The sequence below is a fragment of the Chlamydotis macqueenii genome, chromosome 4 (assembly GCF_036417535.1).
Source record: "Chlamydotis macqueenii isolate bChlMac1 chromosome 4, bChlMac1.mat, whole genome shotgun sequence".
NCBI classification, from domain to species: domain Eukaryota; kingdom Metazoa; phylum Chordata; class Aves; order Otidiformes; family Otididae; genus Chlamydotis; species Chlamydotis macqueenii.
This window is the reverse complement of record NC_141559.1, coordinates 60416157-60432635: the sequence shown is the minus strand read 5'-3', so window position 1 is coordinate 60432635 and position 16479 is coordinate 60416157. Positions and strand designations below refer to the sequence as shown.

Below are 16479 nucleotides of genomic sequence, written 5' to 3'. Positions count from 1 at the left end.
TGTTCCGACTGGGGAAAAGAGGGTCATCTTCCAAATCCACAAAATACTCTGAAACCTGGGTTAGAACAGCCATAGAGTCAAACTTTGCCTCCTATAGCATGGAGTAAAGGCTCAAGTAGGAGACAAAAAAATAAATAAATACAGTCATGATTGTGCCTTCACAGGTAGAAATCTACTTTTGGCATCAGTAAATAATTCTTCCTCTTTGAATTCTGAATTTCTCTATAACTCCTATTTAATACCATAGATTTTTGTAAGAAGAATGCTCTTCATTCATTCCAAGATCCAATTGATTTTCACAAGCCACAAACTCGATTCCATGAAGTTCCTAGAAAATAAATATATTGTAACCAACATTTGTACTGAAGTAGTAAGTGATGCTTAAATTACTGCAGACATAAATCATACACAAACAACAGCCTAACTAGCAAAGCTATTCTTTGCCACATTTTCAAATATGCATTTGAAAGATCACGTTTTTAAAAGTATTCTAAGAAATGTTATTTTCAGTATGTCCGTTTTAAGTAATAATACTCAGATAAAACATTTGAGCATAGTCCCAAATACCTGATACAAATTAGATAAAGAAATTCGATGCATAGAAATACATTATCACAGCCCTGATTTTTCTTGAAGCACAAATGAGGTTTGGTTTTTTTTACCCTGAAATTTTCTAAGCTCAAAAGCCACATGTTGCATGCAGGTTAAGTATACCATTTACAATTTGCCACTGTTAGCCTACCTTTCATATCAATACTTCTCTGAACTAAATGTACAGCCTTCACAGTACAATGAAGATAAAATAATGGTGAATTCAAATTCCTACAGCAACACTGAACTCAGACATATCAAGTATCTCACTCATTTTCTTGCCAAGCTCTTCTTCTCAAAAAGCACATTTATTAATGTTTGTTTAGAAATTTTTACCACAAACTGCTTTCAGTGTACAAAATGTCAAGGTTAACACTGTTCAAGAACATTACATTTCACACTTCCTAAACTCGATCTGACAATCATATTGCATTACTGAGCTTCTCAATGTTCATCTTTCTTCCTTTAGAAGAAAAAAAAAAAAACACTAAAATGAACATCTTCGTACTTTCTGATGGAAGCATTTTAATTTACTCATTTAGGCTTTGATGCGTATGTCACGAAGCTGAAGGGTGGCAGAAAAAAGTGGATAAGCTTTCACAATGGTTGCCATTTGTCTTCTGAGCAGCAACACCTCATCTTGTACTTGAGAGCTGTACCTTAGCAACATGAAAAGGCAAGCTTAAAAAAAGCACATAGCCCAAAGCTGAGTATGTGTACACTGCAGCAAAAATTGTGGAAATCACAGGCTGCTGCTAGGATAAACCTAGGTGAACGGTCTGCGTTCCTCTGCCACTCAGATCCGTTACAAAAAAAAAAAAAAAAAAACACCAAACACAAAAAGCCAACAACTACCACCCACACAACACACTTAACTATGTTGTAGCACCGAGGACTAGACCAAAAAAAAATTAAAAAACAAAACATCCATACACCTTGCAAACAAACTAAACACAAAACTCAAAAGCAACCTGTCCACTGCTTATCAAATGCTTGGATTGACTGGAATCTCACAAAAGGAGCGGAAATGGCAGTGTCCCACTTCTACACCATAGCTAAGAGGCTAACACCATAGCCCAGGAAGTACGTTCAGAGTAAAGATGGTCAGTATCTTCTATCTTGATTTGCTTATCAGGGTGCAATGAAAAACCATACCAACTGAAGCTATGTGGTGGTACCTCTTCCTCCCTCTCATGAACCATTATGATAACAGTTTTATGTCCTGCTGTGTCCACTCCACAACCTTCAGTACTTAGGCAAGTGAACTCAGGGAGCTTGAGAACTTCCAAGCGATAATCAAGAAATGCATTTCTACTGCCAGTAGATTTTAAAATGCGTAAGTTCACAAACAAAGACAGGTTGTAGGGACAGGGAGTTCTAGCTGCTCACAAAGACATGCATTTCACTCAAACTAAATCCCAAGCATTTCCAACGTGTTGTTTACAGAATTACAGCACAATGCTCAGACTCAAAACAAGACAAAACTCCCATCTCCCACCTCCTGCAAATCTCTGAGGTATTATAAAGGTAGTTAGCAGCAGCACTTTCTCCTGCAGACACCTTTGTAAAGGGAAGTGTTTCTAAAAAGATAGGTACATATATTAAACAGAAACTGTCTCTAGGTATGTACCTGTTCTTATGCATAGGAAACACCTACCCTTAAGGAAGAAATCTGGCTTCTGGATCCCAGACAGACGAAACTGCCAACTTGCAGCCCTGTATAAAAATCACCTACTTTCGATCAGGAAGTACTTCACATACATTTTTGGTTTTAGTTTTTTCTAACAGGTAGTCTTACTGATCACAATGGTAAGTAAGGAAACCTGAATGCTAAAACACGGACTGCATGAAGAGCATTGGGACTGAGGCCACATTAAACAAAGCCTCAACGCCATTCAGGATAGGCATCTTCCTTAAGAGATACTACCTTAGTCTTCCATTAAAGCTAACGGCACACAGTTCCCCTCCGGTTGATTACTGAACGATGGTTTGGCAATACAATTTTATAACAGGTCCATAAAAGATAAATTCCTCCTTTTAAGATATCAAGGGTTCTTATTTTAAAGTGGTCAGATTCGCAATCTGCCTAGCATTGCATGGTATCACAATGCTTAGGAGTTCACACAGTGTACTGAACTCAGTGCGTATGCTTAACTTAGTCTGACACTCTACAACAAGAAATAAAGCCAATACTTTAGAGGCCAGAACTCATTAGAATTCAGTTTTTCTGTGAAGGAATTCCAGCATACTTGACTCTTCAGTTGGACACAACAATAAATCAGCTCCAAAACATTTTTTCATTTTTATTTGTGTTATTTTTAAATCAATATTAAAAAGTGTTCCTTCTTAAGGTTTCCCTTTAGAGATTTCTGCTTCTAGTTGTCTTTCCTCCTGACCCAAGTCAAAAGCATATTTTTCTTCATAACCTTAACTCCCTGCTCTCTCATGCTCAGTTACCTCCAGTCTGTAGTGACTCATTACCTATTGCTGCAGACATTCCCTTTATAAATGCCTATAGAACCCTATTCTTTTTTACACCAATGAAACAGGAAGGAGGGTAATGACCAACTTACAAGCCCTTAGAACAAACTTCAGTCAGACAGTATAACAATTTGCTACGCCTTCTCGTATATCGACAAACTATATTCTCGTGTGAGGTTACCTTTTAAAATGAAGCAGCAGTTACAAGCCCTAACATCTCAGATGCTTTACAGCGTTATCTAAACTTTCTTATTTGTTCCTAGGATATTTGATATCTACTGAAAAAAATCTGAAAGCAAAATGTATCTTGGGACCTTTGGTTTATGGTTCTTCTTTACGAACTCTGTCTACAATTAAGTTCTAATGGAACTAAAATTAACTATGAAGCTTCCAACAGGTATGTGATAAACATAACTCAAAAAACTCTTCACTTACATGAAAGTGATAATAAATATCCAAATCTTCAGACCAGGGAAAGTATGTTACTGCTCTGGTTTTGTTTAGTGAGGAGGGGCCTAAGGTGGTAGCTTCTGTAGGAAACTGCTAGAAGTCGCTCCCCTTTGTTCAGTGGACTCGGCCGGGCCTAGGGCGGACCTGCTGCTGGCCAAGGCCGAGCCAATTGGTAGCAGAATGTCCCGTGATAACACCTCTGTGATAATGTATTTAAGAAGGGGAAAACAGGGGAGGAAAAAAAAAAAAAAAAAAAAAAGAAGATGTGAAGCAGCTGAGTGGAGGCAGAGAGGGGGAGGCACAAGCCTTGTGGGCCTTGCAGGCTTCACCCTCTGGCCTCCCGCCAGGTGGCCAAGTGTGCCCAACTCAGCCCGGCCTGGCTGCAAGAAGTGGAGAGGAGATGAAAAGTGAATAAGATGTAAAAAGGATCCTGAGAGGCGTCTGCCAGCCTGTTGTAAGGAACGGCTGCAGACACCAAGGTCAGTGAAGAAGGAGGGGGAGGAGTAATGCGGCTCCCGGCCAAGATTCCCCTGCAGCCTGTGGTGACGACCATGGTGGAGCAGGTTGTCCCCCTGCAGCCCATGGAGGTCCACAGAAGGGCAGAGATTCACCTGCAGCCCGTGCAGGACCCCACGCCAGAGCAGGTGGAGGCCTGAAGGAGGCTGTGGCCTGTGGAGGGCCTGCTGGGACAGCTGTTCTGGAGGGACTGCACCCCGTGGAAGACATGACCCACGCCGGACCCACGCCGAAGGACTATGGCATATGGGTGGGACCCCACAACAGAGCAGGGGAGAAACGTGAGGAATTCTTCCCCCAACGATGACGCAGTAGCGTAAAACAATGTGTGATGAACTGACCGCTACACCCATTCCCTCTTCCCCCCTGTGCCGCTCGTGGGGGCAAGGTAGTAGAGATAATGTTAAGCTTGGGAAGAGGGAGGGGTTGGGGGAGGTTATCTTGTTCCCTGTCTCATTCTTCTGCTAGTTTTAGAAATAAATGAGTACTTTTCCCCACGTTGAGTCTGTTTTGCCCATGACGCTAACTTTAAGGATTTCTCCCCGTCCTTATCTCAAACCTCGAGCTATTTTCTTTATATCATCTCCCCCTGTTCTCTCGGAGGGCGGGGAGAGCGAGAGAGAAACTGCGTAATCTGGTCCCAATCGGGGCTGAACTACGACAGTTACAATATAGTGCATTAATCATGATTCTACAACCAGCAGAAATAGTAATTGTATTTCAAGCAGTTAATCCAGTTTAACAGCATGGTATTTTTGTACTTGGTGCCTTGTAAGAGAAGAAAGATTGCCGACAACCTTCACGGGTGTGCTTCTTTATAACCAGCCATTTCAGTGAAATGTACAGAACAATGCTATCGAGTAACAAGAGGGCTAGCAAACTTGTCTAGAAAACCTGCTTATGCCATCAAACTAATTATAAAGAAATTAAATTTGAATTTTGAAAGACATTGACACAGTCAACAATAACTGGCAAAACAAGACATTCTCCACAAGGAAAGAAAATGAGAGCTCAGAGCCACTTTTGTGTGCAGATAAGACCTAGAAAGAGAAACAAGAGACAAATTTACGTGTCCCTCCTCAAAAAGTCAACAAAAAAGTTCAACATATTTCCAAATAAAAGAAAATACACATCAAAAATAGAGGTCATATTTATACTTCTAAAAACCACTCTCATTAGAAGATGAAATTCAAATGTTTATTTTCACTGACTGATTTTTAACAAACTAAAATTAGGGGAAAAAAAATCCTAGGCCTCTGTCCTAGGCCTTTCATTCTAGCCAATAGTTCACAATAGTTTAAGAAATGAAACATTAGAGCGAAGATCAGGACAGAAACAAAGAATAATTCACTGTTTTCTCTAACTCTGTGGCTTGAGATCGGCTAGGACAAGTATAAGCAATCATAGAACCAACAATTTCTGGTCTGCATCCTGCTGAAACAGAAGCATGAGCTGGGTTTCACAGCACGGGCTGGATGCCTCACTAAGCTACTTTACCTCCCAGATCTCCACGCTCCATGTGATCAGAAGTCTGTCCACATGCCATCTATGGCATTCACACCATCAATTACTGACGCCAACAAAAATGTTCACTTCAGAGAATGTTACAACAAAAGTGACTTTCTGGGTATATAGCAAGTTTAGGGGATGTATGAAAAAATATCAGAAGTCCTGCAAACTTTTATATACAGGAATTAAAAATAAGGATGGCCAAAAGTGACCATGAGGTACACATGTAGGCTGCTTTCATAGGATATACACAAGCCTGTGTAGAGATGCCCAGTCTTGCTCTGCAATTATTAGAAGAGAGAAAAGCCACTTTTACCTTTACTAGTCAGTTCTACTGGCTATCCACCACTTAACCTCACTTAGGCACAAAGTATTACAATATACCACTGTACCTAAGAGGGCAAAAGGAAGGCATCAAGGTAGTCTGCAACTGCCTATAACTGACTGCTTGCATTTGACATGACAGCTCTGGACATTTAAAAAAAAAGTCAGTTATCTGTCCCATGTTGTTTAAAACAACAAAACAAAAAAAAAAGCCAACCAACATACACCACAGTACTATTCAACAATACAAAGTGTATCTCAAGATTAAGAAAAGTAATTAACCGCCAAATACTTACACTATAAACCTTTTGCATGTACCTAAAAAGACTATACCTAAAAAGGTAATGGGAACTGAAAAAGTAGAGGAAAAAAGAATTAAGGGCAATATAAAATACATAACATGAAGCCTAAAGTGAAGATAGACCATTTACATCCAGACTTCTCAACTTACTTTAGCATCTCTAGGGTTGTCACAAATAAAGGTTTCCCCATATGGAGAGATGATGGGTGGCTTTTCTTCTGTAGAAGTTTCTTAAAGCAAAAAAAATAAATAAATACAGAGTCATATAGTCCAATGTCCTACTAAAGTACTAACAGAATCAACAAGGGACAAATTTTTCTGCTTGTGACTTCTCATAAAATAAAACAAAAAATAAAATAGAAAATAATACATAATATAAAATATAAATTAAAATAAAATAATATAAAATATAAAATAAAATTATAAGAAACAATTCCCCATTTCTAACTGAACTCCAGACAATTTTTCCCTTCAGATACTACCTACTCAGACACTACTACTACTATATAATTTGGATGTAACTTGCATACAGGCATTTTCTTTTTTTCCTACTCTGCATCAAGTTAAAAAAAAAAAAAAACAACCTTCTTTGTTGTATACTTTTAGGAGAAATAGCTCCAAAGTGTCCTTTATTCTAACTTTAAAAAAAAAAAAAAACCCCACATAAAAACTCATCTCTACACAATCTTCATTTTGCCACCAAGTATTTGCTTGAAATTAATATGCATAATTTTGAACTGGACATACCTCTAGAGTATGAAAGAACTCCTGTCTACAATTGACTGCACAAGACTTCTAAACTCTTCCAGTAAACTATTTAATACAATTAATTCCCTGTTATTTCCTAGAGCTATGAGCACTAACAAATTAAGCAGCATTAGTCAGGAATACACTCCATATATGTTTCAGGAAAAAGCTAACTCTGCTTAAAAAAATCTGGATCTAATCTTGAAAACTCAAAATGCTGTATTTGAAAAAAGTATATTAAAATATATTACATTTAAAGACTGGATTTTCTAATTTTCTAAGTAAAAATGCAGAAGTGATTAAACGCTCTGCTATAAAACACATCATTTTTTCCAGACACCAAATATTTCTTAAAGTCAGCAAGTCAATACTCATTTTAGACAACTTCTGGTCTGAGGTTTCTTTTTCCTCAGTGTTCAAGATGTAAATATCAGCATGCTTAACTCACCATTTTGTGAAATTTGCCTTCCAGTGCAAGAGATATTTAAGAAATTCACATTTCTTCTTTTCTGAAGCGAACTTGAACAAAACAAAGCACAAAACAAAAACATTGAAATTTCCCAGAAATTGAGCAAAAATATCTTACAGTTAAACTATTAGAATTATATGCAAATACAGAAATAGTCAATTCTAAGTCTTGGGAAAATTTCTGATTTAATTTAACAGCACACCCAATAAGGTGCTATCCTCCCTTCATGACACCAAATACTTCTCTGATCCTAGCATATATCCTGAGTTTGGTTTTGGGTTTTTTTTTTGTTTGTTTTGAATTGACCTTATGATACATTCAGATTGCTGGGAAGCATGAGATCCCCCACTCTTCCCTCTTCCTTTCCCTTCTCTTTCACGCTGATTACCATCGACTGTATTTAAAGAAGGATGTACCATGAAAGTCTAATTTAACATTAAGCTTAAAGGGAGCCTGGGCATGGAAATCCAAAATACGCTTTCAACCACTGAAAAAAAAAAAAAAAATGCTGTAAAGTTTTTATTTCCTAAGGGGAATTTTTTCCCAGAAAGTTTTTAATCTCAGACATAAATTACATTGCATTGCAACTGCTCGTGACTACCACTGCACATTTTGTAGATACCTAAGAATGAATCTCCATACACAACAGAAAAACTATTTTATTGGTGTTGTGCTAGCCCCTAAGTATTTCAGCCATGTCATGTATAGTGGCACTCATCATTCTGTTAAAGAGTACATTATTATTATTATTATTATTATTATTGAGATTTTAGACTGAGACAGTAGCTTTAGAATAACAATACAAGAACAAATATGCCTGATTTAGTACATTTCTAATCCATCTTCACTACTCTAGAAGTCTGTATTAGAGCTGTTTCCAGCCAAGCTCTGATTTCCTCTGTTACCGTGAATAATTAGTAATATTTCCTCTTAATTTTCTCTGCTTAAAATAACAGTGATCCAGATCCTTGTGCATCCTTATAGAATATTCAGTGACTGATAAATGCCATACAAGACCCCTGAAGTTTTTCTAAGAGTTTGCGAGTCCTCCATCCTTCAAAGCCAAAGAAGGGTATGTTTTAGTAAAAATATCAATATTCCTAATTTTTGTTCCCCCACTTGACATATTGAGAAATTTTATTCCTTTAAGATCAAAACTTCAGAAATACTGTCCCATGAAGTCCAAGCTGAATTACTCCATATTACAGGCTGATGTTGCTCTATGAGAGAAGGCATACATTGATGAACTACTACTTCATATCATTTTTAATCCATGCCTAAATCTGCCCCCAATTATTACATTAAATTCAAGACAGAAGCCATACCTTATAAAGTTACCCGACATTTCAAATGTTATCAGGTTATATCAATTAAGTTCCTCAATGATATTTCGTAAAATCTTGGTTTTAGAAAACACATGGTGAGGTTGGCCAGTGAAAGTAGATCATGGCCCAGCTCTCATACATAATTATTTACTCTCCCGAGTCATAATTACAAAAAATACACAGTAAATACTTCTAAAGCCTCTGTTTCTTCACACATTTTACTAAAAATTATCTAGTTATATCTTTTGAAGCCACATTAGCAAACTAGCTTCATGCATTTGTACTAACCTAATTTTAAAGAACCTGGCAGGCTTACAAAAAAAAAAAAAAAAATCGAAACCTAACTTTTTCAACACAGACCAGATATTTTGTTGTTAGGTTGAGGGTTTTTTTAATGGTATTAATAGCTTTAAAATAAATTAGAGATACAGATAAGTAGCTTTGAATCAAAGAGCTTTTAAAATGATGGGTTTCTTCCTTATATAAAACAGTGAGTCACTGGCTTAGTGTCAGGGTGGATGGATTTAAAAGCGGGTAACAGTAATAGCAATGAACAAAGATAAATTCACCAGGAAATGAAAAAAAAAAAATCAGCTTACAAAGACCTGCATTTTTAAAGCTCATATTTTTCAGGACTTCTGTATTATATTTTCATTATGTACATGTATTTTCATTATGTACATACACATGGCAAGAAAACATGCTAATAAGCAAACCATAGTCTTTTTTTCCAGCAATGAAAAATAAAACTTTTTTGTCATTTTTGAAAAACAAAGTTCTATCATATCAAGTAAAAACTATCTCAAGCTATAAAATAAATGAAACAAGTTTACTCTGAATGTCTGCTTGAAATATCATGTACAATAAACAATATACACTGCAAGCTATAAACTGGTAACTGATCGTCAATGCTCAATAGAATAGAATAGTTAGAGTTATTCTACAAACTGAATACTTGGATTAAAAGGCAGAAAAATACTGAAGACGTCTTTCGGGGCAAATAAGACTGAAAAAAAATCTTACATCTCCACCAATCTATGATCTTCCTTAACCATTTTCAAAATTTAATATCTCTTCAGATTAACAATCTTTATTTTGCTCTTTAAAGGAGGGTTAATGCAAGCAGTCTGCCAATCACAGTGTGCCAATTTTACAAAGACATAACAATAATTTCAATTAAGTTATCACTTCATTACAACCGTGGAGATTAAGACCCATTATTTTCCTATATTAAGAGGTACTGGATGTGGCTCAGGCAGCATACTCTTCCTCACCGCCCTTTCCTTAGCATAAACAGGATGAAGGGGTGTGATGGGGCAGTGACTGGTCTTGCTAAAGGCTGAGAGACTGGAAAGGTGAGAGCTTAGCACTGGGCTGGGCTGCACGGAGCTGTTTTCTTTAATATACTCCTGTAACCTCACAAATAAAGTGAAGGAAAGAGGTCAGTGCAAGTAGTCAGTGCTTCAAAGCCTTTACTAGCATTCACAGAATCATAGAATCGTTAGGGTTGGAATGGACCTTTAAAGGTCATCTAGTCCAACCCCCCTTCAACCAGATCAGATCACTCAGAGCCTCGTCCAACCTAGTCTTGGACAATTCCAGGGATAGGGCACCTACCACCTCTCTGGGCAACCTGTGCCAGTGCTCCACCACCCTCATTGTAAAAAATATTTTCCTTATGTCCAGTCTGAATCTGCCTCCCTCTATTATAAAAATCATTACCCCTTGTCCTATCACAACAGGCCCTGCTGACAAGTTTCTCCCCATTTTTCTTGCAGGCCCCTTTTAGGTACTGGAAGGCCCCTATAACGTCTCTCCAGCGCCTTCTCTTTTCCAGGCTGAACAACCCCAACTCTCTCAGCCTGTCCTCATAGGAGAGGTGCTCCCAACCCCCTAATCATCTTCATCGCTCTCCTCTGGACTCGACGCAACAGGTCCATGTCCTTCTTAAGCTGGGGGCTCCAGAGCTGGACACAGTACTCCAGATGCAGTTCCACCAGCACTCCCAAGTCCCTCTCCTCAGGGCTGCTCTCAATCCATTCTCTGCCCAGCCTGTATTTGTGCTTGGGATTGCCCTGATGCATGTACAGGACCTTGCACCTGGCCTGGCTGAACTTCATGAGGTTTGCATGGGCCCACCACTCCAGCCTGTCAAGGTCCCTCTGGATGGTATCCCTTCCCTCCAGGGTGTCGACCACACCACACAGCTTGGTGTCATTCACAAACCTGCCGAGGGGTGCACTCTATCCCACTGTCCATGTTGCCGAAAAAGATGTTATACAGGGCAGGCCCCAATACCGACCCCTGAGGAATGCAACTTGTCACCGGTCTCCACTTGGACATTGACCACCACCCTGTAAGTGCAGCCATCGAACCAATTCCTTATACACCAAGTGGTCCGTCCACTAAATCCATGTCTCCAGTTTAGAGACAAGGATGTCGTGTGGGACAATATGTCAAATGCTTTGCACAAGCCCAGGAATTATGCAACAGTAGCTATTTCACCTAAGAGTGACTGCTAAATGACATGATCTAAAGCATCCAAAGCCTCTAAAACTACCTCTATACTTACTATCTTCAATCTTGTGCTAAAAGCACGCAATTAGTTAGCTCCATCCATTGCATTATTTTCACTATCTTGTCTTACAAAAGACTCAGTTTCTCACTCATGTCTGTAGGGAAGAAGTCACTTAGACCAAAGGTATCAAGAGAGACCACAAACTTCCAATCCACTGTGTTTAACCCTTTGTTCTGTTCCACAACATGAGCAGGGAACCATATTAAAAATTCAGGACCTCTCAAACACACAAGACAATGTCTCAGAAAAGGTGATGATCTTGTCTAATAAAGACATTTTGGATGTAGATTATGTGAATTTCAGAAGATGCTTTGCGTAACAATTCCAGTGCGTTTAAACCCCTCTAGAGTGATTGTTACTAATTCTGTATCAGAGAGCTCCTAATGTTACGATAAGACGGAAAAGTCTAGCTGACAAGAATCTAGGATAATTACACATCACTTCAACAGTGATCAACAAAAACACTACTAAAATCTGCACAATAACCCCACTATCAAGTACACTGTGAGATTGTCACTTTTTTTTTTTTAATTTAAATTCTGCAGCTGACAGCACATTTTGTTACAGGCAAAAGCCAGGAGCACAAGCAAGGCACAGGGAAATAGACGTAACAGCAAGAGATGCAAGCACATAATTAGTAATAAAAGGTGACATGGTCACAGCACTACTAAGGGGCACAAAGAGACCCACTGTATGAACTTTTTATGCCAGAAGGTACATAGGAGATCATGAGAGAAACATTTCCTGCATAAAAATTTAATGACTGATATCCATGCACAACTAGAAGGAAATGTTAAGTTTCCCAGATGATTCCAGAAGGATCTCTGCCTCTACGGAAAAGCCTTCACACAAGAATATAAGGATGAAACCAGCATCTAACATAAAAAGCCAGTTGAGAATGTCTGTCTATGCAATTCTGGAAGACAGACACAATCTTTCCTGAGGTTAAAGATGCTGCAAGCTGCCATTTTAAAGTCCCGTATTAATTCTTTGCCTCTAAAAATATACCCAGCAAGGTTATAAAGAATGTTTCTGTGAAGTTTAAGTTCTGGTTTGAAGTTCCGGTTTAGTCTTGCTCTTTCTCAAACAGACTGCTGCTTGCCCTTCAGGATTTCCATATTGTTGTAACAGGAGCATAAAGATGAAAAAAATAAGCTGGAACTCACAAATCAAAGTGGTGGGTAATGAAGTTAGCGACCCAGTCACATATCAATCACTAGTATACTGGCCTTTGGAGGATTTACTTCAATGGTGAGAAGATTACAAATATAGCATATTCTCTCTACTGGATGATTGTTGCTCAAAAGATATTAAGAGTACTCTTTTAGTAGCTAGTTATTGCTATCTTTTAGGATCAGATTCCCATCTCACCATAGCTTTATTCTATGAAGTAGGGATAATCACTCTACAGAAGTTAATACAAAGCCACCCCTCACTGGAAGATGTTTATACTTAAGTGTCAATAAGCACAAATTTTTTTGCGTGATTCAGAAGGCACTGATGAAACACTTTTTAAGGCACACAAAAATCTCTTAATTGCTGCAAAGAATCTTTGCCTCTCCATCTGTTCAGTCAAACAATTGTATTACAACATTTAACATTGACTTCTTTCAATAATCTAAAAGAAACCTATAAATGCTGTGAAAACTCCGCATTTACGGCATGCATAAACTCGCTAATGATGTTTCTAACTGCTGAGATATGCAGATGAAAAAGACAAGATAAACACAAAACATTCTCAGACATGTCCCTTCCAGGCATATCTAGTAGTTTTAAAAAAAAAAAAAAAAAAAAAAAAAAAAAAAAAAAAAAACAATTTGACTAAAAAAAGCGCAACCTAATGATTTGGATATGGCTACATAGACAAACCTTTGCATATGTCTTTGCATTAATTTTTCTTCTCTGTTTAAGACACTTAACCAGTATAATAAGTAAAAGCTTGTAGTTAATAGAACCAAAAATACCACAAATTTATCTGCGAGGAGATATTCTTCATTTATACAGTCTGTAACATTGCGATCAACTGCCCATTCAGTGCCTATTATTTTTAACATTCAAACAATACTACTTTTACTAAGATAGGCCTGGAGTTAAGTTCTAACATCAGACCTTTTCCTCTACATTCCATCATAGTTTTGCAAGACAAGCTACAACTAATGCTTATTCAAGATAATAATCCACTAATCTGTGGATTCAAATTATGAACTCAACCATTTTGAAGGAAGAAAAATCCAAACCCACACCCACACCACATTAATATTTTGAAACAAATTCAAAATCTCCTATGCAATTTATCATAACAAACTTTATTGGACTCTATCCAATACTGTCCTCACCAATACTGCACAAAACTATCCTTACAAAGATTCCATAAACTCTGAAGACCTCACACATCTATCCTTTCTTTTTTTTCTTTCCCTTTTTCCACTTCTTTTTTTCCCTACAGTAATCTCTCAAAAATAATTTTATACTACAAGAATCATTAAAAGCTAAGGTTTTCCTATTACAAGAACACCCACAAAAGCCAACACCTAATATGACAAAGTGGTTGCATTCATTCTCTATTCAGTTTACAAATTAATCTAAGAGCCATCTTGAAGAAAGTCTTTGCTTTAGGCCCACAATATAACTTAATTTCTGCCTCTACAAATTATCCTATTCTAATTTAAAGAAAAAAAAAAAACATATTTATATTTACATGTAATTTTTTTTTTTTTGTGCTTTAAGGCTAAGAGTTAAGATCCTCATGTAATCATCATGTTATGCCCACGCGTGCGATCATATCAGATATACCCTGCATTGTTTACAGTGCTGCTACATCACAAAATGCACAAAAGAGACAAGAAGGGTTTTCTAAATTTGGTTCCACTCTTTAGTTAAAACTAAATTAATATGTGTAAGTGTGTAAAACTTCCTAGACTTTTCCTTTAAGTTACATATATAAAATAATAAACTCGTATTTTCCAAGAACAGCATCTCTTGAAAGGTACAACCTTAAAAGTTACTAAGATACAACCTGAATACTTGTGTTTCACGGTAATTGTTGTCTCATCGTAAAAATAGGCGTCTATACTTCAGGGTGAATTTTTAGCCCTCTTGAAATCACTATTTTGTCACCATCTTTCTGTGATGCATCAGAACTTCATCAGAAGCACTGGAGCTAAGGCCTAATTAATATTACTAGCAATATTTTGGTTTGGAATAGATTCAACAGCTTTTTCTGTTATTTTTCAATCTTGGTTTTGTAACACTTGTGTATTTCGACTCTTCCCCATCTTAACAAGATACAGATTAAGTTTAAAAAATGCTTGATATAGCTGTTTTTAACAAGGGTTATATCTAAAACAATAAAGATTCTTTTATTTTAAAATAAGTAGATGAAGAGATGATTGGGGAGGTTATAAGTAAACATTGTCCTAAAATTTCCCTTTATCATCTCATTTGCGCTTTTAACTTGCATCGAAGCTTCATCCTCCTTCAGTTAATCTAGCAACATTCATACCAGATCCAGTGTATATGCAGCACATATTTACAAAATTCACAAAAAAAATAAAATAAAAACCTGCAAGAAACCCCAAATCATAATTTCTAAAATGATAGAGATTCTTCATTAGAAAGACATAGCAGTTACCTTGATGAAGATTGAACTTTACTTGATGTAGGAATTTCTGGTACAGGCCGATGCCTTAATATAAAAGAGCGGCTTGCTCTTGGAAATACTTTCATGGAGTTCGGTGTAATAGAATCATATAAATCATTGTTTATCATTTCTCCTTTAAACGTAAAAAATGGAGAATTTGGCTCACTATCAGATAAATCACCCTCATCTGCAACGATCAGATGTTTGTTTTCATTGCATTTTGTGTCGCGTGAATGAGCAAATGAAGAAGGAGGATCATGAAATGCCAAACAGTCAGTCAAGTGCTCATCAGCTTGGTATGCAGCAGCTTCTTCCAGTGATGTATCTGGCTGAGTGTTCATCTTAATACTTCCACATGGATCAACAGCTTTTAGTATGCTGTCTGCATTCTGGTATAAACTGGAAAAATCCAAATTTGTAAAGCTATCATCATTTGCCTCTGACAAGTTTTGCTCTGCAAGTTCAAACCTTTCTTTATCAATGTCAGCTTTATCAAGAAGTTGTTCTGACAATGTTGCAGGTATCACACTAGTCCCATCTGCACTTGAACTGCTTATAGGAGACTCCTGATCTGAGGACAGATGTTGCTTCTGTTCCAAAACCTTCAAGTCTTTGAGTTTTACTTTTTCACAGAAAAGAGAATTTCCTTGCATTTTCGAAAGAGTGGCATCTAATTGTTTAAGAATCCTTCTGCGGTGCCCTGTAGGCAACACTCCCATTTGCTGAAGCACACTGTTATTTACTGCCACGCAATCTGTCACAATGTTATAGCCATATTTTTTAAAGTTAGGAAGATACTGTCCCAAGTTAATGTTGACCAAGAATTCTTCAATATCAGTGCAATTGTCTGTGGATGACATGACGGCAGCTTCATTCCGAATATTGCCCCACACAGTCACATAGAAATATAATCAGGATGCATGCATATTCACTAGCAACAGAGCTCTCTAAATTTGGTGTCAGACAGCAATGGAGAATGTCAGTTTCTTAAAGATACTTCTTCGAGTTTCTTCAGTTCAAATCAATTTTTTTTTTAAAGACTGCAAACCTACGGAAAAGAAAAAGGACATTAAGAAGAAATCCCAACAGAATTTACATTAATCTAGGATAAAATTCCAAAAGGCTCCCCGTCATTTGCACAGAAATATTTTTAAACTGCTTACATATGAAAATTTCAAGGAGGCTAAACAGCATAGCCTCTCTATCCTTTTATCTTGGCCTGTATAAAGAGAATAAAGCAATCAAAGTCTTAACAGCACAAGTAACACAGTCTTAAAACATATAATCCTAGTAGTTAACATTAAGATGAACAGTTACAAGATGAACCACTTATCTACAAACACACACTCTTATTACACAGCACTTGGATATACAAGGGAGAAAAAGTGATCCAAGACGAGAGCTGAAACCCAGAGCTTTCCTATTCCCATTTAACTACTGTGCAGGGCTTCTACTCCCTTATCTTCTGAGCATTAAACTATTTTTAGCACAGAAACACACTTTTAATGGGAAAAAGGAAAAATGACTGGCCAGAGTATTCTATGTGAA

General features: G+C 37.3%; 1 protein-coding gene across 1 annotated transcript in view; it reads right to left on the bottom strand.

Annotated features, from left to right (window-relative positions):
• ARAP2 (ArfGAP with RhoGAP domain, ankyrin repeat and PH domain 2) overlaps positions 1–15833 on the bottom strand; it is a 132611-nt gene extending 116778 nt beyond the window's left edge. The window contains exons 1-4 of the mRNA XM_086747225.1: positions 14923–15833; positions 7368–7438; positions 6323–6402; positions 243–328 (exon numbers count right to left, since the gene is read on the bottom strand). Of these exons, the coding sequence (XP_086603351.1) occupies positions 243–328; positions 6323–6402; positions 7368–7438; positions 14923–15791 (1106 nt within the window). The 5' untranslated portion in view covers positions 15792–15833. The remainder of the gene's footprint in view (positions 1–242; positions 329–6322; positions 6403–7367; positions 7439–14922) is intronic.
• Between the last annotated feature and the right edge of the window lie 646 nt (positions 15834–16479).